At 44.7% G+C, this 12,346-nt stretch overlaps 1 protein-coding gene across 1 annotated transcript in view; it reads left to right on the top strand.

The window, feature by feature from the left end:
* Positions 1-3,438: 3,438 nt before the first annotated feature.
* The window catches only part of dpydb (dihydropyrimidine dehydrogenase b), a gene marked incomplete at both ends in the record, with an annotated part of 45,119 nt that continues 36,211 nt past the window's right edge, over positions 3,439-12,346 (top strand). The window contains 6 exons of the mRNA XM_080010646.1: positions 3,439-3,468; positions 6,724-6,834; positions 6,972-7,054; positions 7,352-7,439; positions 7,651-7,812; positions 8,492-8,688. Coding sequence (XP_079866772.1) covers positions 3,439-3,468; positions 6,724-6,834; positions 6,972-7,054; positions 7,352-7,439; positions 7,651-7,812; positions 8,492-8,688 — 671 coding nt within the window. The remainder of the gene's footprint in view (positions 3,469-6,723; positions 6,835-6,971; positions 7,055-7,351; positions 7,440-7,650; positions 7,813-8,491; positions 8,689-12,346) is intronic.

Here is a 12,346-nt window from a genome sequence, read left to right as displayed (position 1 = left end):
CAAAAAGTTAGGGATATTTGGCTTTCGGGTGAAATTTATGGAAAATGTAAAAAGCTCACGCTACAGTGATATATCATAAAAGTAGGGCATTTCAGTAGAAGCATGCAATGGTGATTTCCTCATCTCAAACAATTTATTGAAACAAAAGCCAACAACAGTGGTGGGTACACTACAACAAAAAATGTCTGTCTCAATAACTTGTCATGTGCCCTTGAGCATCAATTATAGCTTGACAACGACGTCTCATGCTGTTCACAAGTTGACTTATTGTCTGTTGAGGCATGGCAACCCACTCTTCTTGAAGGGCGGCCCTCAGGTCATTGAGGTTCTGGGGTACAGAGTTACGAGCCTCTACACGGCGACTCAGCTGATCCCATAGGTTTTCTTTGGGATTCAGGTCTGAAGTGCCGGCCACTCCATTTGATGAGCTGGAGCATTGTCATCCAGGAAGATGAAATGAGGCCTGTGTTGTTCATGCAGGGGCACAATGACTGGATTAATGATGTTATTCAGGTAGAAGAAGAAAGAAGAGAAGAAACAGTCTTTATTCATCACGCACACCACCACCACAACACACCACACTACAACACATGCTTGCACACACACACACGCTTTGATGGTGGCCGGTGAAATGGATTCTCTGCTTTTGACCCATCCTGGCTTGTCCTTCCTCCGGGGGCACAGCCAGGAGCAGTGGGCAGCATACGTGGACGCGCCCGGGGACCAGGTGATGAGTGTCCATCGCTGGTCAGACGATGATGGGTGCATGTTTTTGGGGGGGTCCTTACTGACGTGATGTGGAGGAAACCCCATGTGAACACGGGGAGAACATGCAAACTCCACACAGAAAGGCTCCTATTTGGGAGATAACCCGCCGGAGCACGGTGCCAACAGCGCCCCAGGCGGGAATCGAACCCAGGACCTTCTTGCTGTGAGGCAACAGTGCAATGCACTGCGCCACCGTGCCAGTATGGGCTTGTCACTGTACCATTCACAAAGTGTAGGGCAGTTCTGTATTGACTAGACACACCTGCCCACACTGTACCACCACCACCACCAAAGGCTTGTCTGGTGACAACAGTGACTGATGCATTGCGCTCTCCTTGACGTCTCCAACATTGTTGGCGGCCATCATTTCTGTTCAACGTGAATTTACTTTCATCAGAGAACAGTGCTGAGGCCACTGGTCCCTCGTCCAGCGTCAATGCTCCCTGGCCCATGCCTGACGAAGATGCCTGTGCCCGGTGGTGTGGTCAGGTACCCTTGCAGGTCGTCTACCACGCAGACCACGCTGATGTAAATGGTTTTGAATGGTCTGACGTGACACTTGGGTGCCTCTCACCTGAGTGGCACCCAAGTGGCATTCATCATCCGCTTCCACAGGGCACTGTTCACAATGAAGCGGTCATCAGTGTGGCGATGGCGAGGCACTGTTGATCAATTGTTAGGGGTCGTCTTGGTCTCATGATGTCAAAATGTGAACAGCATGATGAAGAGGACTGTTTAAATACCAATTCAAATTGAACCAGGAAATGTATTGGTCGATTCATGGATCAAACACCTGTTGTGAATTTGGCCGTTCAGCTCCTTGTTAGAGAACAGCAAGTTGTGCAAAAAGTACTGAAACATTGAACAGTTGGACATGTGCATTCAAAAGTTTAGAGAAGGTCAAATTAAGTTCACCTGTAAAGGTTATAGTGCATTTTAGGTTCATCCTGAAATTTCACTCGAAAACCTTTTTGTGAGTAGTGTATATCAAAAGTAAGACTATAAATGTACAGTATACACACATACAAATCTGTGTAGACACACATGCACACATTTAGATGAGTATATATTTATACTGTGCCGTTAATTTCCTTTGACTTTGGTTGGTTGTTGTTTGTTACTGACGTAAGTCAGGACTTGCCTGAATGGAGGTTATCAGTGAGGGTCGACGTGGTGACTGTTTACAACAATGACCGTTGCTACACATGGTCTTATACAACTGATCCTGAACACACTCACACACAACCCTGAAAGCAGACACATGCAACCCTAAACCTAGATGTCAATTTTAAGTGGTAATCTGTACGATTATTTTGTCAAAACATTCCATATTTTTTTCAACTGGCATTTTATAATAAACAGACATTCTGTGTATTTGCGTTATGTACAGTAGGTGTTCTTCTATACATCGCCTCCAGTGTTTGGTGGCGGGGCCGGTCTTTTCCCGGCAAGAACGCAAAGATCGGCCAAGAAGTGAAAGGCAGACTTTGATGAAAAAGTATCTCACCAGTTAAGGCGACCCCAAATCGTTTTATAAGAGGAAGGCATCTATGGCAGTCCCACCTATCACAGGTGGGTCACCCAGTGGCTTTTTCAGGGCCCTCCAACACAGAGACAAATGCAATGGTGTTGTGTCTCCTGTGTGTGTGTGGTTGGATGGGTGATTTAACCTGTGCTCATTGATTGCTCTGATGAGCAACAGGCGTACAGCACCCCTGATCCTGGGCCCAATTAACTAGACCCAAGACGAATGTGGGTGCTCACACCTCCCCCACACTATCCTCAATCTGGGTCCCAAAGACCCAAAGACCCTCCGTCTGTCCCTGCTGCTTGATTTGTTCTTCTCCCCAGACACAGAGGCTTTTCCTGGACAGGCTAGACAAAATCGTAGACAAAATCATCGACTGTCATTTTAAAACAAACACATGTTTAGATCCTCATTTTTCTTATTGAGGATCATTTGAACCTGTCTCCTGTAAGACAATACATGTTTAAGCTCAGGTGCTTTGCATCCAGACTACATTTTTACTACTTCTCCATGTCTTGACAGTTCCCTGATCGGAATCTCACCACTTATAAACAGTGGGTCACCTTTTTCACTACGGTTGAGAGAGGCGACACGGACGTGGATTTAGCGACAACCTCCACCACGGCCAGCACACACTCCGCCACTGAACAAGGGAAAGCAGTGGCCACCCGTTGTATGTACACAACAACTAATAAAAACCAATACCCGTCACCAAAATGAATTCAAAACATAAATAAAGACAGAAGAAAAGTTAGAAAGTCACACACTCCACTGGCTCACACCCCCAGAGAGAGAGAGAGAGAGAGAGAGAGAGAGAGAGAGAGAGAGAGAGAGAGAGAGAGAGAGAGAGAGAGAGAGAGAGAGAGAGAGAGAGAGAGAGAGAGAGAGAGAGAGAGAGAGAGAGAGAGAGAGAGAGAGAGAGAGAGAGAGAGAGAGAGAGAGAGAGAGAGAGAGAGAGAGAGAGAGAGAGAGAGAGAGAGAGAGAGAGAGAGAGAGAGAGAGAGAGAGAGAGAGAGAGAGAGACTCCTCCCGTCCACTCCAACTGGCAGCAGAGCCGTCCTGGACAGCGCTTTGGACCTCTGATCCAGAACCTTCTCTCGGGCCTGACAGAGCGTTTTACCAAGTCACCCCAGAAAAGCATCATGTTGAGCAGAGATCTGCCCGACATCGAGGTAACTTTTTTGTGTGTTCCGCTTATCTATCTATCTATCTATCTATCGCCCCTGCACCCATGCACTGTGCTCACACGCATTTAGCCCGGGGCTATCTCGGTTCCCGACACACAAGAATGACATTACTATTGATCCACGAATCTGAATCTGGGTTATATAGACAAAAAGTCAACCCTCCCTCCCCACACAAAAATACCTAGTTGGCAGTTGTATTTTAATTTTCTGGTGGAATGATGATGGGATGGTAACAGTTACACTGTTAGCAATCATAGCTTAATCATAATAATCTTGCAATCTGAAATATACCAATCTTTATGCTTAGACTTGGCCCAAGACTTGGCATTTGCCTAAGAAAGTTACAGGTTAGGCTTGGTTGATGGCGAAAAAATTCCAATCGCCGATCCCTGCCCCAATATATGGTGTACGACGGCGGGGTTCATGTGCGCATAGAACCTAAAGAACGTAATAAATTCCAGTCTAATTCTCTGAGTTAGGTTCATGTTCACTTTCCATAAATGTGAGAAACTAAGGAAACAAAATAAATGTACATCATTCTCGATGAGATTATATTATATATTGCTATATTATTATCACAAGATTTTACATATAGAGCGGCAGGCACGTGTGTGTGTGTGTGGGGGGGGGTGTTGTTTAAATCGATTAATCAATGATGATCGATCATTGATTAAAAAGACAAAAACAAAAAAAAAGTCTGTCCTCAATGTCAATCGCGATCGTCGATAGCTGATTTAATCGTAAATCGGCCCAAATCTATTACAGGTAAATGTAAACCAAATTGAGATGCTGAGTTAAAATCGTCATCATTTTCTTTAATTTTGTTTTGATTTCAATATTCTCCCAAATGGTTACTGATTAGTGGCCAAGTAAAAGATTAAGCTAGTTCATTGTTGAAAGTCCATCTCCCTTGTTGACACGCTGTAAATTAACCCCACGTGCAACGGCGGTGGTAAGGGGGTTAATGTATACCAACATCTCCTGAAGAGCACCAATTCAACGCAACATTGAATCCAAATTGGGATATTTCTCCTTTTTTTACGATAAGTCCAACGTACAAAAGTTGAAAATGGAAACATTATCAAGTGTCTCGAATTTTCTTTTATTTCATGCCGCATTTTCTACTAAATGTTGGGTTCCTACAAAGTAATCATTATCTAACCCCTGACAAACAACCTCACCTCCTGGAATGTTCCATACCATCAGTTATTTTGCTAGCACAGGAGTGTGAGTGTGAGTGTGTGCGTGTGTGTATATATATATATATATATGTATATGTGTGTGTGTGTGTGTGTGTGTGTGTATGAATGTATTTCAGGTTTATATACTATGTTTTGTCATTAGATTTATTTAACATTACCATTTTTTTCTTCATCTTTGGTTCAGCTTTCTGTTTCACTGCCAGCTTTAATTCATAACCTAATTTTTCCAATTTATTTACATTTTTCTTAATTTTTTATGTTTTTTTTCTGTTATATTATAAGGTTATATTTATTTTGATGCTCATCATTAAGGCTTGGCGTATATTCTCATTTTTATTGTGTACTCTCAACTCTCAAAGGTGTAAATTTACAACGAAAATCGTTGTAAATTTACACCTTTTCCATATATTGCCATTTTAATTAAATTTTAATTGAATGTGTATTCCATAGCTTTATTATGATTGTCATTTAATTTTGTATCCTATATATTTTTTTATGTAAGCTATTACAGGGCACTGCACTTTTCTCTGGAGAATAAAGTATCTACCTATCTATCTATCTATGTATGTCTGTCTGTCTATATACTGTATATACTCTATGTGTCCCACCACAGCAAAAGCTGCCATCTTGCGCATTTATTAAATCGCCAGGAGCAGCCAAATAAATTGAACTTGTATATAAACTTGTATATAAATATAAATAACTTTCTTGTAGGAAAATTCGATTTTTTCAGATTCGTGTTCCTTTGTGGGGTTTTTTTTAATCTCTCAACGTATTTTCAAAACCAGGTTTGATTTATAAATAGTGGAAAAATGATAAACGGTGGAGTTAAATATTCCCGTTAGATTACATGGAGAAACGCAGTTCACTTACCGAGACGCTAAACAACGCTGAACGATGCAGATCGATCGTTTCCTTTATAGCGAGCGTCCAGGTGAAGATCATTCATCCATATTCCATGTGATATGAAGTCACAACGTGAAACCGTTTTGACAGAATTCAAACTTTATTTCGTACTACTTTTACACACACAGAGCCACTGTTGTGAAACGGCATAGAAGAAAAACCCTTTGCGTCACGCACCTACGTCACTTCCGTAAACAGATGGGTAACGCGCAGCACGGGGGTGCTTCGGTCTCACTTGTCTGTGAAAACGTTCTCCTCCGTATCGTTATGGATTACGCGAAGCGTAAACTCTGAATCATATTTCGGACCTTAATCTGACCAGTGCGATAGATCCAAGTCAGTGTTAGCAGCGCGTACTGGACTTAATTTTCCGCAATGAGAGTCAGTTCTGACGCCGACACGGAGAATGACAGCAACCCTGAATCTGATATTACTCCAGACTTGGAGAACATTTCAAACAGCGGATTACAAACTTAATGTGACGATGAAACGCAATATTTTCAAGAACCACCAGTTGAGATCGACGATACGTCCGTTGTCACAACGGAAGAAGTTGATGGCGTTATGAAGTCTTGAGGTTGGTGGCAGATTTTCAGATTTCAGATTTTCTGAGACTGTCCGTACTTTTAAACTCCAAAATAATTCCACTTTTATAAAACATGTGTATTCTTACTGTTAAATAAAAGCTTTTTTAGAAACAAAATTTGTTGTGTTGTTGAGCTGTTCGTGATTGGCCCATTCAGCAGTATGTTAAGTAGCCATGAGGCTTTATTTGTCCGCCAACCCCATTTGCATTCTGAGTCCTGGCTGATTGAACCTGGTGTGGGTAAAACTTTGAAGGTGATTATCTCAGAATCACAGTTTGCCACGCCCTTGTCATAAACAAGTCATAGCTTTAAAAATATTTGCTTGATTTGCACAAGTGACACCTTGTTTGAAGCTCTGATTCTCCACTTTCAAATGATGCGAAAAAAAAAAAAATCTCGAATGCCGCCAAATGACCCTTAAGTATGCTGTGGGTCACATATATGGAACGACACTGAATTCGAATTTACACTGGAATAACAATAATAAACTGATAACCAAACTTTGACCCCGTCTCTTATCTTATCTCATCTTATCTTTCGCACAGAGCATCCTGGCTCTAAACCCCCGGGTGAAGACACACGCCCAGATCATTTCCACGGCAACCAAGAAGAAAGAAAAGAAACACTGGAAGAGGAATCCCGAGAAAAGTTGCGATGTACGACACGCATACACACACTCAAAAGACACTCTTTCATGGCTGACTTAAATGAACTAAACGAGTAAAACAAATTTAACATTTGAGCAACTTCCTCTCTGTTCTCACCCCTGATCTCCACGTCCTTACTTCTGAAGTCGTGCGTCAAGCTGGAGAACAACTTTGATGACATTAAACACACAACGCTAAGCGAGCGAGGAGCGCTACGTGAGGCCCTGAGGTCAGAGAGAAAGAGAGACAGAGACTGAGTCAAACACAATATCCCTCTGAATAGTACACTTAAATTACTACATTTATTTCCAAATTGTTCACCAAAATTCATTGCGCTACTTATTAAGATAAATATGATCTGATTATGCATGAGGTCAGGGTAAGGGTTACGTTACATATTAAGCTATGCGTTAAAATTTGAATTGCACTAAGAAAAAATGATATACTGTATCTACTAGCTGGTAAAATATGGTCGTAAAACGGAATATATACTAAATTGTTTTTTAAAAACTTCCATTACATACAGGTGTCTAAAATGTGCCGACGCACCTTGTCAGAAGAGTTGCCCGACTAACCTGGATATCAAGTTCTTTATTACTAGTATCTCCAACAAGGTATTTGCGCGCGCGTGCACACACACACACACACACACACACACACACACACACACACACACACACACACACACACACACACACACACACACACACACACACACACACACACACACACACACACACACACACACACACGCTCTAGTTATGGCTGAACTTTATCACTATTTGTTGTGTGAGTATACACACTGTGTGCTTGGCTGTTTTCCAGAACTACTACGGTGCGGCAAGAGCCATCCTAACGGACAACCCCCTGGGGCTGACCTGTGGAATGGTTTGTCCCACCTCGGAGCTGTGCGTCGGGGGCTGCAACCTGTACGCCTCCGAGGAAGGGCCCATTAACATAGGGGGGCTGCAACAGTTTGCCATGGAGGTATCCAACATGCGTCTCTCGATTATAATCAGTTATTACATGGCTTTGTGGAATACTCAAGCCCATTCTGATTTGTTCAATAGCAGCGCTCAGCGTTCCGTCATAAACTAAATAAATAATAATGATCGTTGATCTGTTAATGGTCACTTATGGGCTGGTGTCAGGTCCCTCGTATGGCTCCTCCTACAGTTGGTGCCAACGCTTGCTTGTTGGTACATCTTTTCAAGAGATATAGAAACTAAAATGGAGGACTTCAATGTAAATTTCCCCAACGTTCCGAATGTCTAATTTCAAGATTAATGTATTTATTTATTTCCGGCGAATAGCTCGCTACTTTGTCGCTGCATTAGCTACATTGCTGTGGGGTATTATTCTTAGCAGACACACTTACTCAACTAAACTAGATAAACTAGTAATAAAACCATTTCAAATCAATTTTCCATGTCAATGTATGCATTAATTTGATGCGTAGCCGTGTAATATAATATGCAGCTAGCTGTACTTTATCCCTTACAGTGCATGGAACAAGGAATGCACTGATGCTGATGATACTGATACTGAATAGGCACATCATAATCATCATCATTATAGTCAAATTCATTCTGTGTCCATGCCTGGTGAGGTATCTGTTTGTCTTTTCTTACCTTTTTGTTGCATATTCATGTTGTTTTCCCATCAGGTTTTCAGTAAGATGGGCATCCCTCAGATCAGGAACCCTGAGCTGCCGCCGGCCAATGAGATGCCAGAGTCCTACCACGCCCCCATAGCTCTGATCGGCTGTGGCCCCGCTTCCATCAGCTGCGCTTCCTTTCTGGCCCGCCTCGGATATGACGACGTCACCATCTTTGAGAAGCAAAAGTACATCGGAGGGCTGAGGTAGAGCTCAGCATGAGCAAGCAGGCAGGGAAATTTGGTAGAGGGGTGGTCGACGGACCGCAGTAATTGTTTGACGAGCTCTCGCAACCTCAGTTTTGAAGCTGAGTTTAAACTTCCAGTATTAGCAAAAAGGCTGTAACCCATGTCATGCTAGATCGCTGAGAAGCAGGCGTAACATAGCTCCAAAGTCGGTGACCTTTTTCACTTAAGTAAATGACATGACTATTTTCAAACAGATCCCTTGACCTCAATCAAGATCAATCATCAAGATATCTGAATGAAATTAGGCTCATTAGAACCATAAGAATCTCACCTTTACACCCATGCTTGAGATGTCAGCTACATAGGTTATGTTAGCTTCAGAGTCCTGAACAGACCATTTTGTGAAAAGGTCTTATATTCGCCCTATTTATTTATTGATTTATTTATTTATTTTTATTATTTTTATTTTTTTACCTGTGCTGTCAGCATGCTGGGCATGCAACACAGAGTATTTGCATGCCATTGCATCTAGGACAGAGTCTGCAATTGGAGGTCAACTTCTCAACATGCAATGCAACTCTTTATTAATTCTTAAATCGTCAAGAACTGTTGCAATAACTCTGTCCTGTGGACGACCTGTAGGATGACAAGAGCACAGTTTTTTGTTAGATAGAACTGCCACCAATCCCCCTCTTTGGTGAACTATTTTACCATGTTTGGGTTTTATCCCACTAATCACTACTCCAAGAGGGGGAGAATCATCACGGGTGAGACAAATAAACATAGAACCAAAAAACAACATGTACACAGAAAAACATAAACATCAGATGACATGTATCGAGAAAACAGAGTTAATTAAATCCAGGAAAACTGGAACAGCAATTGAGAATGTGGCCTCTTCCTGTCAAAGTAATGGCAGTAAATGAGGAAGTAAAGAAGAGGGATGTAACCAGGAGGGTGTTGGGGTGTGATCAAAGCAGTTGCTGGGGATGTGTGTGTGCCTGTGATGAGACCGCCTGTGTGGGTTTAAAATTGCGGGAGTGTGTGTGTGTGTGTGTGTGTGTGTGTGTGTGTGTGTGTGTGTGTGTGTGTGTGTGTGTGTGTGTGTGTGTGTGTGTGTGTGTGTGTGTGTGTGTGTGTGTGTGTGTGTGTGTGTGTGTGTGTGTGGTATCCAACGGTGAGTGTACAGGAGTTGTCCCAATTGGATCTGGTGTACAAGGTTGGTATTATATTTTAGTGCCTCCGAGCAGTGGAAAAGGCCCCGAAGCCACCCCTGAGTCCTGCAGCTGTACAGGCACCCCACAGCCGCAGGAAAGTTCCGAGCACCCCACCCTGCAGCCATAGAAGATCCCCCAGCCCCCAGAGAAGCGGGAAGCCCACGGAGCAACCCCCACGCGTGGCCCAAGGAGCTTAAACCAGTCCCAGAGAGCGTGAGGAGACCCTGCACCCCCGAGGCGCCTACATACAACCTACCCCCATGTGCTAGCACAATATGCAACCGCAGGCGCAGAACCCGGGCCATGGGCACCAGGCACGGACCGCAGGCCCGGAGCCAGGTCCTGCGCTGACAGGTCGACACCCCGCCTGTCCTGAGCAAGGGTGAGGCCCTCCCCACCACAGACGAACAACAGCCCCACCCAGCCACGAGCCCCAAACGCCCATTCACATTGCCGAGTGTGCTCAGTGCAGGGCGCCCGGATGTCAGCACCCTGCAAATGGCGGTCAAAGGATGACAACCGCCCCCCCACCCCAACCCACACCCACAACAGCAAGCAGCCCCCCAGGGGCTGGCGGAGCTCTCTGCAGCCCCGCAGGTCGCGGCATGCCAGAAACCACCAGGCGTAAGGTGCCAACCACGCCCCCACACCAACCCAATGTCCAGTCCCTGGAAAATAAGATGGATGACCTTCGGGCGAGGATTACATTCCAAAGGGACATTAGAAACTGTTGCCTTCTCTGCCTGATGGAGACTTGGCTGGAGGTGACTGACTCATGATCAATAGCAGCTAGTGTAACCCCAACAACATCAAGACTCTCTACCGCTCATGCTCGCCAAACCTGGAATGGCTGACCATCTCATGCCGTCCATTCTACCTACACCGGGAATTCAGCACAGTCATTATCACAGCCGTTAATATTCCACTACGGACACCATCACAGAACTATCGGACCTATATGATGTGTGGTGCTGACTTCAAAATACACAACCCGAAGCGGCTGGGGACTTTAACAGGGTGAACCTTAAAAAAGTTCTGCCTACTTACCACCAACACATCACATTTGCCACCAGGGGAGAAAACTTTGGACTACTGCTACACACCGTACAAGAACGGATACAAGACCGTCTAGGTCCCTGCTTTCAGGAAATCAGACCACACCGCCATTTCGTTGCTTCCTGTTTACAAGCCTAGAATCGTACGTGGAACGGTAATGACGGACTGGTACGAGGGACGGACAGCAGTGGTCGAACCAATCAGAGGCCGCGATTCAGGACGCTCTGAGTGAGGTTGACTGGGACATGTTCCAATCAAGTTTAAGTGACGTCAGCGATTTGATGGAAGTAGCTATGAGCTTCCAAACCCTAACCCTCACGTAAGTGGACAGCATCGTCTTCACAGTTAAAGTTCAAGATATTTCCTAACCAGAAAACGTGGGTCGATAAATCCCTCCCGGATGCTCTGAATACTCGCACAGCCATTTACAACGACGGTCTTGCATCTGGCAATATGAACAATTACAAAGCGGCGTCATACAAACTGTGGAGGCCGGTGAAGGTCGCTAAACGAACATACAGGGACACAGTGGAGCTACAGATGGAGTAATGGGACACCAGACGCTTGTGGTAGAGGCTGCAGACTATTACTAAATACAAGAGCACCCGCTCCCCAGCCACAAGTGTGGACGCCACCCTGGCCAACAAACTGAACTTCTTTATGCGCGGTTTGAGGCTGGCAACGACACCGCTAGCTCACCGGCTAATTTGAGTTACACCACTGGGGATGAGCGCGCACTGAATGAGAATGACGTCAGGAGGCTCTGATGCGTGTGAACACCAGGAAAGCTATGGGCCCAGATGGCATATCTGGGCGAGTACTAAAGACCTGTGCTAACCAGCTAGCCCTGGTTCTCATCAGGATATTCAACGCCTCCCTGGCCGAGTCGGTGGTCATGCTCTGCTTCAAGAAGAAGAAGAATCTTTAATTGTCACGCAAGACACCACACTACAACACTTGCATACACACACATGCTTTGGATGGTGGCCGGTGAAATGTGGCCTCTGCATTTAACCCATCCTGGCTTGTCCTTCCTCCGGGGGGGTAGCTAGGAGCAGTTGGCAGCATTCATCGACGCGCCCAGGGACCTGGTACCAAGTGTCCATCGCTGGTCAGACGATGATGTGTGTGTGCATGTTTTTGGTGGGGGTCCTTACTGATGGCAGGTGGAGGAAACCCCATGTGAGCATGGCAAACTCCACACAGAAAGGCTCCTATTTGGGAGATAACGCGCAGCAGGGTGCAAACAGCGCCTCAGGCGGGAATCGAACCCAGGACCTTCTTGCTGTGAGGCAGCAATACACAATTCCTCATGCAACGAACAAGAGTGAATTATTTTGAATTCAATGACAAATCAGGTAAATTTCTTGCCAATCAATGAAATGCGATAGAGAGAAAACACT

This window comes from Zeus faber, assembly GCF_960531495.2.
Source record: "Zeus faber genome assembly, chromosome: 12".
Classification (NCBI taxonomy): domain Eukaryota; kingdom Metazoa; phylum Chordata; class Actinopteri; order Zeiformes; family Zeidae; genus Zeus; species Zeus faber.
The sequence above is the reverse complement of the archived record's forward strand: the minus strand, read 5'-3'. Positions and strand labels throughout refer to the sequence as shown.